General features: G+C 37.3%; 2 protein-coding genes across 10 annotated transcripts in view; one reads left to right on the top strand and one right to left on the bottom strand.

The window, feature by feature from the left end:
* Nucleotides 1-18,144, bottom strand: part of BRINP3 (BMP/retinoic acid inducible neural specific 3) — a 407,019-nt gene extending 388,875 nt beyond the window's left edge. For 3 of the 7 annotated variants that reach the window (XM_013980016.3, XM_084979039.1, XM_084979041.1), the window contains exon 1: nucleotides 17,714-18,144. The gene's annotated coding sequence lies outside the window, so the exon portion shown is untranslated. Of the gene's footprint in view, nucleotides 1-14,684; nucleotides 15,117-16,068; nucleotides 16,398-17,713 lie in introns of those variants that run through there. The other 4 variants (XM_013980017.3, XM_084979040.1, XM_005667914.4 and 1 more) reach the window with 2 other exon arrangements.
* On the top strand, nucleotides 15,538-23,046 carry LOC146398772 (uncharacterized). Of its 3 annotated transcripts, none has more exons than XM_084979046.1 (4): nucleotides 18,545-18,889; nucleotides 19,329-19,424; nucleotides 19,933-20,515; nucleotides 20,616-23,046. In XM_084979046.1, exons 1-3 carry the CDS (start codon nucleotides 18,679-18,681, stop codon nucleotides 19,968-19,970), a joined length of 345 nt encoding a protein of 114 aa, XP_084835172.1. In that variant the 5' UTR covers nucleotides 18,545-18,678; the 3' UTR covers nucleotides 19,971-20,515; nucleotides 20,616-23,046. The 3 variants fall into 3 exon arrangements, with proteins under 3 accessions (XP_084835171.1, XP_084835172.1, XP_084835173.1); XM_084979047.1 differs by having other exon boundaries at nucleotides 20,446-20,515; nucleotides 20,616-20,841; XM_084979045.1 differs by having other exon boundaries at nucleotides 15,538-18,889; nucleotides 19,329-20,515.
* The last annotated feature ends 264 nt before the right edge of the window (nucleotides 23,047-23,310 follow it).

Genomic DNA, 23,310 nt, shown 5'->3' with positions numbered 1-23,310 from the left:
ATGTCCCATCACATTAATGCATTTCTAGTACAATGGAAACTACAAAGATTAAAAAGGAGAGAAGGAATCACTGACATAGGCTTAATACCCCTTATATTTGGGGGTCACATCATACAGGTTCATCAAGGAAATCAGATTATCTCATGACCCAATATCTAGCTGGTGATTCAATGCTAATGATTCCTACCTGTGAAACAATTAACATTGCATGCTATATGATTTCTTCTTTCACATTTGCATTTGGACTGCTTTTTGCAGCTAACACATCTACAATATTTTCTTAGGGAATAAAATCCACTTGCATTTTTGCAAATGCAAAGAAGTTTCATAAATAACCGTGTCAAATAACTTTTCCTTTTATTCAGGAAAAAATCTAAAACCCAAAGAAAAGCTAAGAGACTAGTAAACACATATATCCTTCAGCTGGATTCACCACCTGTTTATATTTCACCATATATTCTGGTCAGTCTCGCTCTCTCTCAACTTTAAGGAAAACTGACTGATATGCAAAGCCACACACACCTTCTCTAAATTTCTTGACTCAAGCGACTACTGCCTTCCTGTATTAAAAAACACTTCCTTAAGTATTCATAATCACTAATACTGAGAATTATAAACTTAAAAAGTTGAATCGTCAAAATAAAATCTCCAATTCCCAAAGTGATTGTGTTCATTTAAAAGCCACATTCTCCCAAATAGTTTAATGTAACCTATACTACTCTGGCAAGTATAAATATTAGAATCATTTTATCATTATGAAACAAGCATATCGATATATGATAGTGCCAAAATCTATCAAAACATATAAAATAGTATTATAGTATCATACATTTTATATATAGTAACTATTTTCTATTTCCAATATTTTTGGAATTTTTCTATATTTCCAATATTGGAATAAATGCTTGCTCCAAAGGAAATAACTATAACACTGTATAAGTAAATATATTTTTACGTATAAATTAGCAATAGTTTCTCCACAATTATTCATTGCTTATTTTCCTATTTAACACAGAAAACAAGCATCAAAGGGTAAATCTTATTGATCATTTATAGTGTGTAAAATACCCTAATATGTTTTGAAATGGAGCTACACTGCAGGTATCACTGAAAATACCACTTTTGTCCTCAGGAACTTAGGAAGGCCACATGTGAGGCAGGACCCACTGCCTGTGGTAGCCTCTGGCAGAGACCAATGTCTCTGTAAAGTAAAAATCTACATTCCTCAATTTTTTGTCTTTTTCTGGTTCCTTACCTTATAAATGATACTACCATTCACTCAAATCCTTAAGTCCGAATCCTGCTTTCCTCTACCTTCTAATTCCCAAGTTCTAGGCATTCTTCCTTCTATGAACCAAATTGATCAGTTCCTTCTACACCCACGTCACTTGACCAGGTCATTCTGTATCCCCAACACTCCCATCACTGCCTCTTGTCTGGATTACAAGAGCTCTGTCATTGGTCTTCCTAACACACAAGTGGTTCTCTCTGATCTGTCCTCCCCAAAAGATAAATCTGAACATAACACACTTTTACCCCCACTGGCGTAATTGTGCTTTTGCCCTCTGGATACCATGCAAACTCTTTAAGAAAATGCATGCATTTTTTTCCCCTAGCTTAGCTCTTCATCCACATTTCCTCCCCAAGTGTATGCCATCCCCTCTATCAGCCAAACGTCAACTCCTCTGCAGTCTTAGTTTTATTCCACAAATGTCCCTCACTTTCTCCCTATCCTCAGGATTTTGCTTGCACAGTTTATTCTACCTGAACCGCTATTTCTACTCCAATCCCTTCACCTGCCCAACCCTCATCTGTCTTTGAACTTGAGCCTAGATTGTGACTTCCTCCCCAAAGCTCCTGTGACCTTTTCAGGTGATGGGTCTTACTTCATATGATGCTATTAATTCATCTATTACAGCGCATTTATCTGTATAGTTTGCATATACACTGCATATTACACTGCATACCTCCCCTGCCTCCAGTTACACTTCACACAGGAGGACAATAATTGTTTCTACTTAATGACAACTGAGGAGTCAGCAAAGTGCCTGAAATAAAGGTGCCCAATAAGAATTATTTGTGTGGATGAAAAAAATGGTAATTCATTAAATACTAGCTTGAAATGCAATTAATGTGATATGGATGGTAAGATTAAGACTATTTCTTTGATGGGGAGATAAAAAAGAAAGATTTAAGGAGGAGTTGGCATCTGAGCTATGCCTCAGGACGACAATGGCTTTGATGGTTGAGAAAAGAGAGAAATGGAGCTCGGAAATCATGATTTGCATATCTGATCATAATCATAAATAAATGTTCAAGTAGTAGGAAAGCAAGGCATTTTTAATATTCAAAAATCGTTAAGAACAATGATATGAAAGCATCGCTTTTAATTATTAGCTTTTAGGTAAAAATAAAAGTTATTATCATCATCACCCACACAATGGGGGCAAACAAAGGAATCTTTTCATTTATATTCTTCTGTTCATGGTTTCAGAAGATAGACCAAAGGAACGAAAGTTCACAGGTAAAGTCAAACATAAATCTGCTCCTCACTAAGAGAGAAAAACACCGTATTGCAACTGTTGAATTTAAAGAATAATAATATGGAAACGGCAGTTGAATTGCTTACCCCTCCCCCTTGGGAAGGTCATACACCAGGGACGGATAACTTCAACTGGAGTCCCTTCAAACCCACTGTTAGCAGGGAGAGAGGGGTGATGAAAATGACACGCTATGTTTATTTTAGTCACAATAAAATACACATTTATTGGACTGGACTCTTTTGCTCTGCCAAGCATTTTACCTACATTCCTTATTTTACATCTGAGAAACACAGCCTGGTGTGTATTATTATCACCATTTGCTTATTTAGGTGACTGAGATTTAAGGTGCACAAGCATGCGGCAGAGCAAGAGTTCAATGGCACTGCTTCTGAAATCAAACTGAAAACCAAGCTCCCTCTGTCACATCACACGACGACCTAATTAGAACTAATTGCCTTTTGGAAGGTATTTATTAGGATTTTTGTTGCCACTTAATGAAATGTTTTGGAACAAAATAAAAATTTTAAATGGACAATATAAATAATAAAGATAGAAAATAAATTAAAATGGGCTAATTTTATCTCAGGCTCTTATAAGCAAGTGACGTGCGTAACTACGTATTATGAGTTTTCATGATATAGGTTTTCATAGTATGGGTTTTCAAAGCATATCTGCTCCATATAATTTAATGTTTTCAATAAAGGTTATAGTTTAATCAAGAAAATGTTATTCAGTTTAGTGTCTTTTAAGACACGTACAATAAAATTTTAAAAAATCAGAAAATGTTTTTCAGTTTGCATGTTGTTATTTACTGGGTTAAATATCTGACCAACAGAGACAAAACAGTGTTTGTTTTCACAAAGGGGGACATAATAACATTTCAACAGAATGAGATGACTTTAATATTTTTCTGAAATGCAATCATAAATTTTTATTTAAGATAATATCGTACATTCTAAAAGATGCCAAATAATGACAAGAATATGAAGATCATTCTAACAAGTATTATTTTAAGGAACAACAGTGTAAAAACTCAGGACTACAGCTAAAAGTATATATATATATGCTATATATGATAGTATGGTAGTGATATTTGGCAGGGAAGATCTCTGGATATAACAAAAATGATTTTAAAGGTACAGTTTTTAAGAACATCAGTTAAACTCAAGTAATAAATTTGATGAACATATCCCAACACGTGATGGATACTATAATGCATCATCTTCCTAGATGCATATACATATGGATTTTCATCTTTGAATGTTCATGACATACATGAAGTATATAGTCAAATTTAATAAAAGAATGAGAGTTCCATTATCCAATGATTTACATATTTTAGTAATGATGCATTAATTTATAGCTTTAGTTAAATTTTAGTTATGATAATTTTAGACTTCAAATTATCTAAAATTGTTCTTTCTTAATCTAGACATTGTTTATTAAAGGTTTTGAATTTTTAGACAGACTAATGGAATAGAATTTGGCATTTTGGTACACAAAGATGTCAAGAAATTTATTGTTATAAAATCTTGCATATGAGGTGTACCATATTTCATTAAATAGGTAGGATTTTGCCACTGTCTTCTCTGTACTTCCCAGGAATAGAGAGAAGTGACTGCTTTGTCTTTGTGCATCTGTTGACATAAATAGTAACGTGTTAAAGTGGGAGAAAAAACAGTTATTCTGACTTTTAATGATGCAATTTATTACTAGGTCTACCTAAGGACTGAGCCAAAAAATCAGTTTTTCTTTTCCGTATGAACTGATAATGCTTTCATTTTTTTCCCTTAGAAAAGTAGAACAAATTTATAAAAAGCTGAAAAAGTGCTAGCCTCTGAAAGCAAAACCAAACCAAACCAAAACAAAAAACCATTCAACCCCAGGCAGCACAGAAACCTGAGGTTAACCACTCAGACTTCAGAAAGGAAAGAATACATTCTTATCTGAGTTAGCAATTCGTTTTGAATTTTAAGGACAAATATTTTGGTGGGTTCTTAACCACCTTAAATTCATTTCAATATGGTGGTTTGAAAATGATTCAAATAACTGCCAACAGGATGGTTTTCCATTCATTCGCCTTCTAAAATTTTACAATATAACTCCCATGATCCCCTTAAACACCTTCGGAGATATGACCGGATTATGACGGATCTGCTGGAATAATAGTCTTGATGGCGTCTGATGCTTAACACACTGTCATGCATATCGCAAGGCTCTGGAACATGCACTGAATTGAAATCCTCGTGTTTATTTTATTGTATTTTATGTTATTTTATTTTATTTTTAACCTTATGGGCTGTTCCATCATGTCTGCTTACACTAGCAAGAGATTGTCATTCTACCAGTATGTTAGCAATACATTATTAGTGTCCTTTTTTGCTTTTCTTATTCTTAAAAAAGCAAAACAAAACTGAGCTTCCTTGTCTTAAACCACATTGGAAAGGTTAAGAATGGCCTTAGAAGTGAATCTTTTTAGTCCCTTAACTCTGCTAAACCTGCATTCCAGAGGGTTCTTCTTGTTATTTATTTTATTCAGCTGATCAGGCAATACAGTGCCTCTGAATTACAGCTTTAAGTGTTTTCCCTCTGAATGAGGGTTAGTATTCCTTGGAGGAGTATATACTGCAGAGGGAACTAATCTCCCATTTGATCCTGTCAATACAATCTTGTCCTACCAATAAAGAGGAAGTTAAATGCTACTGCCTAATGGTAGAACTGATTTAAAAAAAAAAAAATGAGGAGAAAATGAGTTTCCTTCTTTAGTTCTGTCTAGAACAGAGGAGAAAGTATTCTTAAGAGCCCAAAGTTCAAGAGCCACCTGGGTTATCTTTACATTTTAAATATAAAATATCATGGTGTTTCAACATAAGAGATCATATTTTTCAAAAGCCTGATTAGATTCAGACTTTATTTCATCTTAATTCATAAAGAAAGTGCTCTGAGACTAAAGGACAAAGTTCAGATGCAGGATGTTCAGAAGAGTATCCTTAGATTACAAAATCTAATGGAAAGTAAAATTCGAGGAGTGTTTCAGCAAACTTATTGTAACTAATATCTGTGACTACCAAAACAAAGAAACAGAAGACAGCCTAAAATAGAGGTTAAGATCATCTATGTGCAAGAATGGAACGGAAGTCATGGTAACAGATATCTAGATTTAATATGGTTATTATAACCGGCAAGCTCTGATCCGGCCTTTCCTGGCATCATCCCATAATAAAAGGCCCTCTCATTTGTGAGGAGAATAAAACATTTCTTGGCAATAACCAAAGGAATTATGTCACATAAATGCCAATTTAAAGGGAATTCGAAGAAACATTTGAAAAAACAAAACTCATATTTAGCATGGATGAGCAATGGGGTCCTACTGCACAGCACAGGAAACTACGTCCAGTCTCTTGGGTGAGGACATGATAGAAAATAGTTTGAAGAAAATGAATGTGTGTATATGTCTATACGTAAAATGTATATATATGTCACTCTGTTGTATAGCAGAAATTGAAGGAACATTGTAAATCAACTACACTTTTAAAAATGATTAAAAAAAAGAAAAAACATACTATGTGCAAATCCATGCAATGACAAAGATAATAAACATTTTCCCCCTGCCTTTAGGGACAATGTCCTCAGTAATAGCTTTCAAAGCTTTAAAATGCTTTTTAAAAATATATTTATAATGATCCTGTATAAAAATCTGAAAGTATAATACTAACTTGTTGCTCAGCCAAGGCATTTACACTACTGTAAATATAATATATTCTAAGAATAAGACATAATACTGGAATAAAGTTCAGAAATCTTGGGAGTTTGGTAACCAAATGGACAATAAATCTCTTGATCTATATTATGACAAAAACTTGCTCCAAAGCTAATCAGGCCTAGAGGGTGAAATGAGTTTTCTAATTAGAAGTTATTACATGAGACAAAGCAAATAGTTCATTTGAGAAAGGTTCCAAGAAAGTTTAGTAGAATTATTCAAAAGTTTGTTTTAAAGGTCTTGATTATTTAGATTACAGAAAAAGCTTTTAAAATTTCAAAATAATAATCATCAGTTTCTTTTTATCCACGCATTAAGAAATAAAAATACTGACTCTTCAACCTAGGAGTGTGTGGTTATAAACATCGTGAGTGGACTCCTAAGCTTACCCAATTCTAGTTACACAGATCATTCAACTAACAGGGCAAGCACTCCTGCAATAACGTAACAATTAATTCTAGTATAAGCAGCACAAGGCAAGGATTTGTGTTTGATTCCCTGAGGCATCTATATCAGCAACAAAAGAACCTGGCCCAGGGAAGGCCTTCAATAAACACATGATGGGATAAGAAAATTAAACCTGTAAAGTGTATTTTTGCAATGTTTATGCCATTTTTTTTCATTCATTTTAATTCCTAAAAAAAAAAAAAAAATCAAAAGCTATAACCCATTGGAATTGTTTCCATAAAAAGAAAAAAAAAAAAAAAAAAAAAGCTAATGTTGGAGTTTCTGCTGTGACCCAACAGGATGGGATTGGCAGCATCTCCAGAGTGCGGGGACACAAGTTCAATTCCCAGCTCAGCGCAGTGCATTAAGGATCCTGTGTTGCCGCAACCGTGACTTCGATCGGATTCCTGGCCTGGGAACTCTATGTGCTACCGGGTGGTCAAAAAAGAAAACAAACCAACGAAAAAGCTAATATGGAAAAAAAACAAAAAACAAACAAAAAAAACAACACACAATCCGATGTCAAGGAAATCATCAATCTGAGAATTATTACGACTTTATCTGCAGCAATGTCCTGGCTCCTCTCTTTCTCTCTAATATTCTAGATAGAAGGCACATTATCAAATGACCTTTTTCTATACTGAGGAATTGGACAACGCTCATCTTCTCTTAAAGAGTGTTATATTTACAGTATCAACAATTGGACATGTGAAAATAAAATGAGTGCCCAAGCATTTAATTTGCCTGAGTGGATTAATTAAAACAAAGCATTCTTCAAATAACAAAAAAAACGAACAAAATGAAACAAAACACCATAAGCCTCTTAAGAGCAATCTTCTATCTCTTCATTTGTTATATTCCCAAGGTTTACCCTAGTGCACACCATTGATCAGACATCCAGTGAATATTTTTGAAAAAGAACCAAAAATAACAAAAATACTTGATATACAAGCAAACCAGTCTAGTAGCATATACAGAAGTTAAATTTTATGTGCTATTTTCCAATGCCTTCTGAACTACCATCTAATAAAATGTGTCAGAACCCCGTGTTTCTAGTTAAAGAATGAGTCTTTAGCAATGGGCTTTTCCATAGCTTACCTAGTTGCCAGTGATGCTGGGACAGCCCATATTTTCATATGGTAGCTACCCTTACAACGCCTGGTGTTGGCCATATAAAGCTTTCTAACAATAAACAGGTGCCTGGCTCATTATTCCCTAACATAAAATTTTAAAAAGATTTGGTATTTTCAAGGTTCACTCTTGCCAACATATTACTTTTAACTTCTAAAATAACTCAGGCTGTCTCCAAACTCCAGGGGACATAAAACACTTAAGATACTAAGTTTCAAAAGAAAAGTAAAACCTGTTTTTAAAAATAATCTACATTCTTGAAGAAAGTTTTTATATAAAAAGGGCCAGCCAACATTATTTTATTTATTTATTTATTTATTTTTGGCCACCCTAGCGTGGCATATGGAAGTTCCTTAGGCCAGAGATTGAATCCGAGCCGCAGCTGCGACCTACACCACAGCTGCAGCAACACAGGATCCTTAACCCAGTGTGCCACTGTGGGAACTCCAAGTCAGACTTTGAAGGATATTATAAGAATGAATAAATGGGGCGTTACCATAGCTGACACACAGAAACTGTTGACTATTCGCTAATATCCAGCATCTCATGTGCACAGTACTGGAGATGTTTAAAAAATCATATTGTCTTAGTTGTTGAGGGAATACCTTCTAAATAATAATCACAGAAATCAGTAGGGCATGACTCATCTGAGACCAAAGTTTGGTAATTGATAAAATTTTAATAAACAGTTAATAACTGTCCAGTGTCACATGCTAAGCAAATACATTACCTTCAGCTTAGACTCTTGCAAATCTCTATCTAAAAGAGTAAAGCATGTCAACTTGTTATCACTTTCGTGATAAAAAGACTCATGTGAAGCTAGATGAAACTTTTGTTTACCTTACTGATTCAATACAGTTGATGAGAAAAATATCTTTAATAGTTCATCACAAGAGCTTATATTGGAATTGCTGGTTCCTACTCTAAGTCAGAATTGAGTTTCTTGAATAGAAGCTGTCAAGGACAGGTTTAAAAAGTTATAACGACATGAGTGAGCTTTCATGGTCATTCTGGCGTTGGCCATTTGTATGGCGGTGATTTATCATCTTGTCTTTCATACTGGTTAAACAAGAGATGGGTGAAAATGCCCACATATCGTGGATGAATGGAAGTTACCCATGAAAACCTGCTAGAGTTCCCCCTAAAAGGAAACATAGATTCTTCAAGTTATGTTTCTCCAGTTTTTGCCACTGTTCAACATAATTAGTGTGTAGCTGAAACAGAAAGATAGCTATATATTTAAAATGTCAAGTATCTGTCCTTGATCTCAAAGGTTCTCAAATAAGAAGTATTGCAAAAATGTATGTGTGTTGCAGAAATGGAAGAATGTAAGTTTTTAAGCTGCGTTTGCACTCAAAGGTAAGAAGATGCTTCAAATAAGTACTTGAGTCAAAAAAGAAGCTTTAAGGATAATTTCAAGCTTCTAAGAAAACTTAGTCAGGATTGCCTTTTTCTTAGCTGTGAATTTTAAGTTTCGTTTCACAAAGAAACGAAAAAATGAAAGAGCTGTTTTTTGAGTGGTTGTGGAAGTTTCAGTATGTAGGGAAGAATAGATCTTATACATCCAATAAAACTAATATTATACCTTAATTGCTCACTCAAGACAGGTTTGAATTAAAATTAACAAGTTGTTTGAACTTCATTTGGAGCGAAACTGGTAACAAGGAACAGAAAATATATGTTCTAGTTTGGGGCTGTTGTTAATTGATAATTGGCAATTCATGTTTATTCCATATTATTCAACCTTGAAACTTTAGTTTTCTTCCACATTATTCCATAGCATAATCTTGAAAATATTACTTATCAAACTTATATAAGGCACTGAAACTTTGTCTTTGTATATTTGTTACAAATCTGAATGAATAATCAGAAATTCTATTGCTATAAATTCAAGCAATGTCATTCAATTAAATGTTCTGACTAAACCAGACTTGGTCTGTATATTAGTGTATCTGGTGTTTATGAGAACACATTGAGAAAACCATGGGTTAATTATCTTAAGGGAGCATTTTTTACAAATTTATTGTATGAATTTGAATTCGTCAATCAGTTATTCTCTTTGAAATATTTAGATTTTGTTCACTACACTTTCAGGAGCATTCACCATCTCTGTACATACATTTACAGGGCTGCTATTTCAAACCATCAGAAATGTCACCACACTAAAGACAGGAAAGCCACTTAAGTATATTGTTTACCCCAGGAACTTCCTGATTGAATTAACTTTTGTTCCATCTTACTTTAACTACAACAGGAGGAGCTTCTGCACACACTATTAAATTGCATACCTAAAATCACTTACACATGCTTGTATCTTAAAAGTGCATGCATATGAAAGATATTACAAATTGCAAAGAACACATGATAAGCAACCTACATAAACATAGGTGATTTTGTATCATCACTTGAGTGAACCCATGTTAAATACATTCCTTGGTTTAATTTAATCACTTTTCCCAAACTGGCTTACATTGGTGGACATCATCTGAAATATTTTAAAGAGTATATGTTTCAGTGGTGAGATTGTTTAATGAATCTACAGAGTAGCAATATGTTTAAACATGGCCACTATTTGACATTGAAAAGCTAAAATGCATGCATCCTCAATTCTGGTCTTTGCAAGGCTAAATTGTTTTTTAATAGTGCAATATTCTAGAGACAACTTTTGAAATTAACAAAATGCAAGACCCCAGAAAAGTTAATAAAAAACAGCTCAATCCTGATGAGGTTGGCTGATATTCACAGAAATCAGGAAGAATGAGTCTATCTATAAGTATTCTTTCATAATAAGTCTATAATGGAATTTAAATGAAACACACCATTATGAGACAATAATTCTTATAGACCACAGAGCTACAATATGTTTGAATGTAATGTTAACATATTTATTAATTTAATCAATAAATGTATATTTTATAGATTTAATTTGCTGAAACTATAACATAGTAGCTCCTTTATTAGCTATTAGAAGAAATTTGTTATGCCTTGGGTGCTTTTAAAGGCATCCACATCTGAGAAAATTAGGGTTTATGCATTAACACAGATGCTCCTAAAAATAATAATAAGTAAAAATAGGTTACACTGAGGATAAATTCCATTTTTAACTCCAACAGTAAAAAAATAAAAATTTTGAGAAATTATAAATTGTATATAAGAAACAATGACTGTAGAAGAATAAGAATCTGTAAGATTTCCTAATTTATGAGATTGTATGATATTTTTCCACATCTGAATTTATGCTTTCTTGGTTAAAAATAAACATTTTAAAAAATTAACACAACTATTTATGTCATGATAAATTACCTAGTAATCCAATCAGTTCATTAAAAGTATATTGGTTATATTTTTTTAATCATGGGGGAAAAGAAATCAGTTAGAAAATTACAACTGTGTTTATTTCAATTAGAGCATCTACTAGTTATTCATGATTTGCTATTTTGAATATGAAACTGAGAAATATCCCAGAACTGTTTGCATGAATCCTTTATTTCTAATATTAAGTATAGAAAAACTAATTCATAGCTTATGAAATAATTATCTATGGAGACTTTGTAACTGGATAGATCTGCAAATAAGTAACTGGATATAAATATTCTTAATAATCCATTAAATATGCCTTGAAATGATAGTGATAAAAGACTTAAAATGTTATTGATGAGGATATTTGACGACCCATATAAAATGGTTAGAGTGGCTATTCAATACTGCTTTAAAAAAAAAAAAAGAAGCTGGGAGCCAGAACTTCCAGATATATTTTCAGTGGAAAGGCCATTAGTGTTCAGGATTAAGTTTCATCTGCAGAGAATCTTTTACTCCTTTATAGACTAGAATAAACATCTTTACACTATCCCCTTCTTTTAAGAATCAAGATCATCCATTAGCAATCAGTATTACTAAACACATTTTTTCTTTTGCTCTCCTTTAGAATTTATGAATTGTGAATATGAAAATCATAAAACCATAGAACAGTGCATGGATGGAAAAACTGATCAAGAGTTGTACTACTAAATGTCTAAACGAAATTATCCAAGTAGTTGCTAAATTAAAATACCAACAATGCTAGATAGACATCACCAGACTAATTCCGGTAAGCAGAATATGAGTTGATAAATAGTAGAAATTACAAGCCTGACTTTTCTCAAGTTTCTTCATTATGAAAGTTGTTACATGAGAATATTTCGATCTCGGTTTTTTCAACCAAACTGACAGAGATCAACAATATACATTTTCTAAGAGAAAAGACTTTCACTATATGACACTGAAAATTCAATCAAGAGCAACTATTTTTGTAAAAATGACAATTCACCCACAACTTCATTATAGCCAAGGTAAGTATAATGTAAATAAGAACTACCTTAATGAGTATACTCAAGCCTTTTTTTTTTTTTTTTTGCTGCACAATATCAAAACAAAAGAAATATGACCTCAACTCCTTAGACACCATAAAAACATAGACCAAGAATATTTGGTCCTAATACTAAAAAAAAAAAAAAAGTTGAGTCAATATTACTTCTTGCATTGAAAGAGAATTCATCCAGAAAACAAACAAAAATCATACATCAGTGGTATCTTCTTCAAAATGTATTTTGTTTTCATAGAGTTTGTCTTCTTAAAGGGTCCCCATCTCTTATGTCATATTTTATTCAACAGTGCTATAAAGTAGATGATGTTTTCACCCATGTAAGAGAGGACATTAAAGAGGAGTCAAGAAATCTTAGTAGGAGCCCTCTAGTGAGGCGGGACTAGAAATAAAATTGAGGAAGGAATCCCATATCTGTCTCCCCTTTTCACAATAACCCATTACTGGGAAATAAAGAGAAAAATGTTAAGAATCTTTGAAGAGGACCTCATTAATCATAAGTCATAATCATAATATAAAGCACCCTTTGGGGAGACTTTTTAATAAAAGATAAATTTGTGCTAAGGTTGCCACAGATTGGCATTACATTTCCCTTTGTGTCTGAATGTTGAACTTCTAATACTAAGAGCCAATTTTCTAAACTTTTAAAATTTTAGACACTTACTCTGGTTAGTAACTGCTTGTTTTGGAGAATAACATAAAAAAATCGAAACAACAGGTGATACAGGAAACTGAAGCATAGGCTGATAACAAAGCATCGAAGTTTTGAAGTCCTATCAGTTGAGTTCTTTGCACTTGTAGAGAGAAACACATAAGGCACTATTCTGAAAAGAAATTCCATTTTCATTTAAAGAACACACAAATCTAGGAGTAAGGCTAATTTCATATGTGCGTGTATGTATATAATGCACACACCTGCACACACATTTAGAGTCCTAATGGTTTCTTCCTACTTAGGTTTGATTTCCTTAACTATAATATGCCAGTGATTATGCATGAAGAAATTCAAGTTGTACTGTATTTTACAAAAATGTACATTTCCATTGCAATGTTGAATTTATGAAGAGGCAATAGCTCATGAGAAACTAGAATGACATATTATCATGTATGACATATTATCATGTGTATTTCACTTGAAAACACGATGAAAGCAACATAATTTAAAATAAATACCTTTTCCAGCCACCTCCAAATGGACATACATACATACATATGTAGTATAATACATGACAGTAGTGTGTTCATTACACTAAAACTCCAGAGGGTAAAATGCAAAAGAATTGAGGAATTGGAATTCATTGACAAATTACTTTCTCCAGGGGAGTAAAAACTATTTCTTGCATTGAACTAAGAAAAGCACCATAACTTAGTGATTTTATGACCCAAAGTTGCAATTATCTTTCCTATTTCTTCATGATGTTATCAGGGAGCCTTACAAGGACAAAAAATTATTGATCAGGGATCCACATCAATAAATCTAAGTAGTAAAAATATTTCCAGAGACAAACCTTAAAGAATACAATTTCTTAGAGACCAAAAGCTGTTAGAAATAAAGGGAATAGTTTTAGGATTGTATCTTATTAATATTTTTTGTTTCACTGTGTGGGGACTCCAGACTCCAACATGCAAGCAAAACATAACAAAACAATATCAATAATAATAACAGAACTTATTAAGTTGTTTTGTCATTTTAATTGCATCTTTTGGGGCTGTGGTTAAACCTGATAGTAGAAGAAATCTATTGATCGGTAACATTATACAGCTACAAAACTTGGAATTTTGAAAAGCTTTATTTATGGGAGATTTCTCGTGATTTAAAAAAAATGTGTTTAGATTTTAATTTTTCAGTTTCAGCTGTTTCCTAAGCTCAAACATCACTCTACTGGGGTCACATATAACGTTGCCTTAGGGCAAGCTCTTTTCTCATCCCGTTTGACAGCTAAACCCACTCCCACCACATGGATTTTTTTTTTTTTTTGAAATTGAGAAAATAACATGAAAATATCTACAAGCATTTCTCTTAAGCAGTCGGAATTAAACTGCTAGTTGAAGATGCCCTTAATAATTCTCCAGTTGTCCTTTATATATTCAGGTCTGTGACCTTAACAAGAGGCAACGTTTTAAGACATTTCTGCAACACTGTCTTACATACTTTATTAGGGTAGGACCCTTCCTCTAACTTCCTTCTGCCCTCCCCCTCTTTTCCCCTCACCTGGCAACATTGTTAAACATGTAAATACATGTACCTTGAACATTTAAATGATTGCATGTTAAACATTTAAATGGATTTAAATGGTTCGTGAACGTGAATGTTGTTGTGCCTCATAGCAGATCCATTTGAATCTACAGATATTCCATCGCTTGAAACAAGGAAAAATTATCACAGGAGAGGTCAAACACAGGTTAGAAGACGGTCAGTAAAATACAGACATTCAGTCCTTACCTGCTTAACTGCATGATGACAAATCTAAGTAGCACGCAATAGAAAAAGTCCCCCAAATCTGAATCATCTGTCTTCGACGCTGCTGTGACAGTTTTGATACTCGGGTGCTTTCTTCTTTGCTTACATCTATTTGACTGACTACACTATTTGTAAGCAATAGCAGGGTTATTTTGCAACCCCAGTTCACCTCTTCCTCTCTTCAAGCCTCGGGTTGGCGTCTCACCCAGCTGGAAACACTCATCTCCTCTCCGGAGGTAGAGCCTCCCCAGCGTTTCCCAGTCGGATTCCCAACAGAAGGAGGTCCCTGCTCTAAAGGGCTGATCACGTTTCTGACCTGGTGCAAAGTAAAAACGCTCTCTGGTTCAACTCTTGGGGACCAGGAGAGCAGCTAGCAGAGACTCAAACTCTCAGCCACTGCCTGGCTGCAGAACTGGCATCACCAGCGGCCAGAAAGCACCACCCCCTCCCGGGTGGACGCGGGAGGGGAGAGCTCCCAGCCTCGAGCCGAGCCTCTTGCCTCCCCGCCCCCTCTCCAGAAAAGGAGACACAAGCGGAAAAGCCTAACTCGACGGTGGGTATAATAGAAGCTGAAGGGCTCCCCCCACTTCCTCTGCTTCTCACTTTTACCTTATCCCCCAACCCCTGGCTCCAACTTGAAATCCAACTCTCCCTTTCCCCCACCCCATCACCCTCCGGATTCCTGCGAGGTGGGCAAGGAAGAGAGCGTGTGACGCTCGGCGAGACTTTCACCCTGAGCCCGGGAAGTCCTCGAGCTCTGCTAAGCCCAGCTAAGCAGATGGATGGAGACGGCGATTAGGTTTTTCGAATGCAGGCAGCCTGGAGAGCCGTCAGCTCTTAGCCCTGGTATAGCTTATTAAAAACCATAATAAAGACACACGCAGATGGGCGTTGATAGGGGATCGAGAGCTCCCAAAGCTGGCCCCTCGCACAAATAAGAGATTGTGCTCAAATTCGGCGAGAGGAAGGCTGGAGATGGAGCGTGAAGCGAGGATACCACCCCCCCCGGCGCGCCCCACGCTCCGGGGCTGCAAATGCCCACACCTGGCGCTCTTTCGCCGCAGGGGCCGAGAGCGGAGCCTGCGCCGCGGGGCGGGCGAGGCGGGGGCCCGGGCCCTACCCGCGCGGGTCATCCCCACGCCCGCGGCCGAGCCCGGGGCGACCGGGTCAAGCCGGCACCTCGTCCTCAGCGCTCCCGGCGCCCAGGTGGCTCAGGCGTTGCCACGAGCTGCGGAGACATCTCCAGGCAGGGTCGCCTGTTGCTGGCGCTCCTGCTCAAGCGCCCTTGGCTGCGCGAGCCTCTCAGTTGCCCACCTCCCCTCCAGCAACTTGAGTCTCAGCTTAGAAGACAGCAACATGCACTCACCTAAATAGCGTACGGCTGTGCCTCAGTGGAGTAGACTAGGTGAAGAAGATCTGACTGCACTGAAAGTTGGGCTTTTTTTTTTTTTCCTCCTTTTTTCCTTCCCTCCCTCCACTCCTGCGCAACAGCAGCAGTCCTCCAAAGAGGATGTTGGAATTGGTGAATTATGCTAAGCCCTCCTTTCTTCAGCTGAAGTCTCTCGGACGCTGATGGCCCTTGCCAGGCAGGACGACCAGCCTGGGAAGGAGCCTAGGAGAAACTGGGGATGGGCGCCGCGTGGGGAGGACCCCCGGCAGCCCTGCTCTCTCGATGGGAGCCAAGAGGGAAAAGCCCTTGAATCCGGAGACGGGGGGCGGGGGGGGGGGGAATGGGGTATCGCTGCAGCTGGAGTACTTTTCTATCTGGAGGCTGCAAGGGCTTTTGAATTTAAGAAAGCATGACTTCAGTCGTGGAGTCAGCCATCAGTGACACAGAGTTCTTTCTGAGAATCTTTTCAAAAGGAAGAAAGGAGGGGAAAAAAGAAAAGCTTTAACAATAGGTGTTCACCTCCATCCATTCCAATAACCAGAAATGCAGAAACCAACAACTTGTCCTTATGGAGAGGGGAGGGGGGCTTCAAAGAGAAAAACCCTGAAACCTCAGTATGCGCCAGAGATCACTGATACATTACAGTTTCGCATGTAATACATATCATGATCTAGTGAATATGAGAAGTAAAAGCTAAGATTTAAATGTTTCTCAACACACTTAAAGGAGAAATGATAGGCACAGCTGTCAGTTAAGCCCATAAAAATGGCCCCCCCAAAAAAACCACTGACATCTTAACGTACTTATTAAAATTGAGTCTGGGGGTCGAACAAGTGTGAAGAGTGAGGTAATTAAATTTTTCAGATAAAATCTGTCCCTGAATTTCAGTGATTAGAACCAAGACAGTCAGTGCTTCCTTCTGATAGCTCCCTTCCTCTGAAATGAGCACTGTGTCCAATTAATGGTTCACCAGCTAAATTCACAAAATCAGAAAGGTACTCCGAAACGTGATGCCTGAATTTAAATACAACGCCCCAAATAATGTGTTCCTGTGTGATTTGGGATGTTATTTTTTTTAATGGTGTACTCAAAACTCACATTTTTCTTCTTAACAGTGGCTTTTAGTGCCTAGTATTCTGCTAAACCCATAAAAAGACACTTTGCAAAAGTCCTCCCTCAGTCATGTAATTGCTTCCAAGGAGCAAAGACTGACCTGCACAGCCTTCGGACGATCAGGGACTAGTGAACTTTCCCAGACCCTGCAATTGTCAAAAGGTCTCTTTTAAGCACACTCTTAGATAAACATATAAAATGTGACCTTTGAAATAACACAAGAATGTGTGCCAAGAAGCATTATGGGGGGGGTAATGTTTCCTATAACCTGAACTATAAACGAGGGCAGAAATAAATATTGTAAAAGGTGTCGGGAAAATTCATTACATGGGTTCAATCTGAGTAATGCAATTGCAACTAATGTACTAATTAATAAAGCTGGTGACATAGATCTTTGAGTTCTGAAAGTACTCAAAGTATAAGAAATGATACATTTTGAAAACAAACAGGCTTATTAAAAATAACATGAGCAATAAGTTTCTAACAGCATATAAAAAGAAGAACTTACCCAAGGAAATTTCAGGAAGCCAGATGACTGTGAGAAGAACACATCCAGGATTCAAACAGATAGTCCATGATCTTCCCAGTCAAGGTAAAGTGATGAGCTGTAAGGTGGTGGGACTTTGAAATAGTCAGCACTTCCTGGTGGCATGTAACCAAGTAAAAACCAGTTACGCGGAGAGAGAGCCACGAAGCCCCAAGGAAGGGAAGCAAAACATGGAAGAGGTGCCTTTTATTTTGGGGGGGGGGGGTGGAAGGGGGGCTTATTTGTGATGGTCCTTAGGCAAACAAGGTGAAAATGAACGGACTGTACAGCCCGGTAGAGTAGGGAAAAATAGAAGCCGTGTGACCCCAGAGACCAGAAGGTGGCCTATAGATAAATCTGCGAAGAGAAGTAACAGGATGTGTGGAAGACAGTGAGATAAAGAGAAAACTAGTGAGCCAGGCTGTAGTCATCCTGATAGATATAGCAGCAAGAGTGATTTAGGCTGCTGGGAGGGGTCCAATGAGAATTCAAGAGGGCACCGCTTCGGAAACCCTGCTCTAATCTTCCCAACTCTCCGTTCTTTAAGAGTTACCTGCGCTGGGAGCATTATTATTAGGATTAATAGTGTTCCATCAGTGCATTTCTCTAGGATTTCCCTTGAAACCTCTCACTCGCGGCAACCGAGGAAGGCGTAGCAAGGAAGCCCAACACAACCAAGCCCCCCAGTAAAGCCCTGTGGTCACTTTAGGATGACCAGACCATCCGCGATTTGATGGGGGTAGGGGTGGGGGCTGAAGATGCGGAGGAGGCTGGGTCTCCGGGTGCTTGGGGGGCGCTGTGCAGAGATGCTTAGGCCGGGGGGCTAGGGAACCGTGGGTGGAAGCGGCGGCGGCTGCGGCAGGAGCCCTCCCAGGGCCTGATTCCTCGGCGAATCCTGCTGCCCGCAACTCAAGGCAACTGACATCCGTCCGAAACCTCAGCTCCAAATGCCTTGCTTTGAAAGCTGCAGCTTTGGAGTTTCCGAGAACCGAGAACCGTCCCTGGGGGAGCAGGTGGCAGGCTGTGAGGCTCCCGCGTCCCCGCTGATTCCTGCACAGTTACGGAGGGAGAGTGTGCCAGAAATGGCTTTGCTGCCGAATGCATTATCTTGCCATTTTCATAGCCCCGTACCGCACAAACGATCGCCTGATCGATCGGGTAAGATTAGCTTTATTTCTTCTTTCCTTTCCTCTACGGTCCCATTCCTTCTCCGACCCCAAATCCCAAACCCAAATCCCAGCTTCTCCTTCTCTCTCTCTCTCTCTGCTCGCCCCCCTCGCAGTGAATTCGGGAACTTCCCCTTTCTCTTTGAAGCCTACTTCCCCTAGGGAATCGCTTGTGTGACCGAGGAGCTGGTTATTCTCTTTGGAGATGATTTATATTTTGGCAGTGACATGAATCCCCCCGGCGCCACCCCGCCCGTCTCCCGTCCCCCGTCCCCTCTTAGAGAAGCTCCCTTCCTCCCCAGGGGTTCGCTAGGATCTGGGTAAAGAGCGCTGTGGGAGTCTTTGCCTTCCTCTCCGGTTCTAGCTTCCTCTGGACCCTGAAGCTTAAGCAATATCCGCCTCTTTTTTTTTTTTTTTTTCCTTTGGCATAGGAGGGAAAGGTAGAGTGGAAATTGATTTTTTGCAGAGACTGAGGCGCCGAATGATAGAGGGAAATAAACATTTTGCCTGGGATAAAAATGCTCTTGGTAAGTAATCTTATTTTCTGCGGTTGAGAAGGAAACACATTGCTTCTCACTGCCCCATCCCCCACTCCATTCATTTGTTTGCTCTCTGTATGTAAATCACGAGCTGGGTCAGTGGAAATTTTCTTTTTCTCCATCCTAGGAGAGTACTAGCTTGTAAGGGTGAATTTGAAGTTAGGGGCTTTAAGGAGGCAACGGGAAGGCTTTAAGGTCCTAAATTTCCTACATTCACAATCTGAACACAGATAAAACTGATTCTTGCTTCCTTGCTAAGTGGGTATTTAAATACTCCCCTATTTCTTACTGACTCCCTTTCCTTTCTACAAATAAAGAAAGAGTTTTGGGTAGTAGTTCCATGTCTATGCTTTACATATACCTTGGGAATGGTCTAAAATAGAACTTTTTTCAGTTCCAGAAACGAGAATGTGTATTTTTCACTTCTTGGGGGAGGGGGAGAGCAGGAAAATTAAAACTATGGAAACCTCTTACTAACCTGTTCATCTCATTCCAGTTCTTGCACCAGATACGTATTCAAAGCCCCCCAAATAGGTATTTGCCTGTTGCAGTGATCCCCATAAATTCGTAAAGCCTTCTGGCTTTCCTGAGTCTACAGCACCCCCAGCCTGCACAGGCTCCTTCTGTAAGTGAAGAATGGTAAGTGGAGGGGTGGGAAGAAGCCACAGAACTCTGGATTGTATGTCACTGGGTGCGCAGAATCACAAATCGTACAAATTGTGTGAATTTGGCTTTTCGAAGTGTAAGCTGACCATTTTGGACGTGAACAATGAACGGAGATTTGCACTTTGGAGGTATATGTTACCCGTGAAATATTCATACTAATTTTTCCCTCCATTGTTGTCATTTGTTTCCACTATAAACTTCTTCTCCCACAGTCATCATGATAACAGGTAAGCTAATGGTCCCAAAACGTATTCCTCATACAGACAGGATGCCCTTGACCTCATCTGAAATGTTTGATCTTAAAACTCCATAGATAGAATGGTAAGAAGAGGCTTTATTTCCGATAATCAACGTTCTACAAATCACTAGCACGAGATCCCAGAAGGAACACAGCCGAGTGGGAGACGATAACGGTGAGGCCCAGTGTGCGTGTGAGCAAGTCTGTAGTCTATCACGATTGGCAAGGGGAAAATTTTCATGTTTGTGTAGCTTTTTTTTTCTTTCTCTCCTCAGGCTGTATTCCATCCCTAATGATGTCCGAGAGCAGACGCTTTTCTTCCGCCACCGCATTTTGAGAAAAAGATGATTTCCATGTATGTCTGTGTTTTAGACGTGCTGCCAGGGGCATCTAAAATCCGCATAAGGAGAAGGACTATCCTGAATTGCATTCATCGCGAACACAAGCCTAACGGTTGTGGTACAGAGCACACTCTTCACATAAAACCTTTATAATATGCTACTGAAATCTACTTACCTAATTTGAATAGATGCGTTGAGGACCCAGCTTGACTTAAATTAGAAAGTGTAACATTACCATTTTTTATCATCTATATGAAATAAACATGGAAGTGTTCTTTTAAATATTTGGAGAAAAAATACAGGATAAAAAATATATAAATTTTTCTACCCATGCTTGCTTAACTTTCAAGTAGTTTATAGCACTTCAACTTTAACAAACAATGTAAGTATTTTAACATGACATTAAATCATTTGATTATATTTGATCAACCCCCAAGTTGAGCCATAGGCTGTATATCTCCTACCTGGGTTTCATCTTAAGTGTAAAGCAGGCTTGAACTTAGACCTCATTCAAAAGTTATACATTTTAATTTTATGTCGAACATGTCTTTCCTGGATAATCTCCGTACACATCTGCAGTTGATAATTTAGAATATTTTGTATTACTGGTAATGTTTTTGTCTGCTATTCTGGCTCCTCCTTCAAGTATGTGGGTACCAACTAATAGATTACTTACTCAAGAATCCACTAAAATATCTCATCTAAAAGCAACATTGAAGATATATTAGAGAAATTGTGAAGCAATTTGCTTGTGAAGAGAACTGTCAATATGCTTCAGGCTATTTTAACCTTACATCAGATTTATAACAAAAACGTGTTACAGTAAGATAAGTAAAATCAAACTATTCATATGTAGCACATACATTTATACATATAAATTTCCTTCATTGGAATGTTTAAATTTCATCATTTTTGTCTACTACGTGCTTATTTGGGTTTTAGAGTTTTCTCTTTGAAAGTGTCTAAAACTTCTTAAATGCCTAAATGTGCAAACATCTTCACATATTATTTCAGGAGATCAATACGCACTGACCAAGATATCTAAAGTTCAAAAAGAAAATAATAAAAGTTTGTTGGAACTTGAAGGGACTTGAAAGATAGATGAGTCTAAATCTTTCATTATGATGAAGAAATTGAGGACCAAAGAGATTAAGTGATTAGCATAATCAGATGGTAACTCCTAAACCAAAGAACTTTAAATGTAGCTTTCCTGACTTCTTGGCGAGTATCCACTCTAAATCCATTAAATTCTATCACTACTGACTAAAACAAGTCGTGTTTTTTGAGATTGGGCTAAGTAATGAATGGAGTGGGAAAGTGGTGCAAAGATGAATAAATTGCAGTTTTCTTGGAGTTTATTTTGTTGATAACTCACACTCTTTGCTGCAGAACATTTTTCTCTCCCGGCCGTGATTTATCCTTCCCTGCTCCCCCCCCAGGCCTGCCCTCAGTGGCTGGGAGAACAGTACATGAGTCACTGTATTCCTTGAGAAAGGTCCTCAGTGTTCTTTTCGTTGGTGCATTGAGTTGTTCCCTAGACTATTTTCAACCACACAATAAAACCTTAAAATGCAGATAATTCCAACCAGCTGCAAGGTCATATTCCAGTGTGTCTCTTCTATGCTCAACTTTTTAAATTTCCTACCAATATAAAAAACAAGAGAGTCATCATCTTGAAATAAGTTGTTGAATTAGACCTAGACTGCGGCTTACATCAGAAACCACACATACACACACACACACACACAGAAAGATAAAAAGCAGAGGCTAAGGTAGAGCACTGGGATGAAAACATTATGCAAAAATCCATATTCCATTAAAAGGGCCATTCCTATTAGGAGGAAATCTGCAAGCTCCCCAAAGGCCCACAGTCCCAGAAGAGAATGTGTGGTTGGTGACCTTATATGGCCAAAGGAACTTTGCCAATTTCATGAGGTTAAGGACCTTGAGATACAGATGAGCTGTGTTTGTCTAATCACAAGCATCTTTACAAGACAAAGGCAGAAGGGTGTATGTCTTTTTGGTTTACTATGTGCCATTTCCTAAAATTATGGCTTGCACGAGCCACTCAAGTATTGATATATATGAAAGAAGGAAGAAGGGTTATCATTCCTGGCTCGAACAAGACAAAAATGGAGTCAACTTTAAACATTTTAAAATACCTATAATGTGGTCTTTATTATAAAATTAAAATTCTGCACTAATCCAAGAACTCTGAATACAAAATGCTATAAAAAAAATGATAGCTTTTTCGTTCAGCTCATAATATTGGAAATATTTCACTCTTCTATAAACACAATTTACTTATAAAAATTGACAGATGAAAAACGTACACAACACTACATCAATAAAGTAAATAAATAAATACTGGCTTTATATGTGTTTCGTCTTTTGCAATATTCCAGATGAGTGAAAATTAACATGGTATTTCCCAATTTGTTGGAGAGAAGAAATATGATAAAAAAAAATTAAGTACTCTGAGACTATGGAGTCATAAGAACTGACTTCCCTCATAATGAAGGATTTAGACTAAACTATCTCTAAAGGAACAGGTCCACAGAAGGCTTTTTTTTTTTTTTTTTTTTTAATTCCATGAATTCACTTATCTTTCCCTTTAACAATTCAAAAT

Source organism: Sus scrofa, chromosome 10, assembly GCF_054392235.1.
Source record: "Sus scrofa isolate SSC_HxYL_T2T_F1_AM1 chromosome 10, Sscrofa_HxYL_maternal_Yorkshire_Landrace_v2.0, whole genome shotgun sequence".
Lineage (NCBI taxonomy): Eukaryota > Metazoa > Chordata > Mammalia > Artiodactyla > Suidae > Sus > Sus scrofa.
Note: the sequence above shows the minus strand (reverse complement) of the source record. Positions and strands in the feature narration are given on the sequence as shown.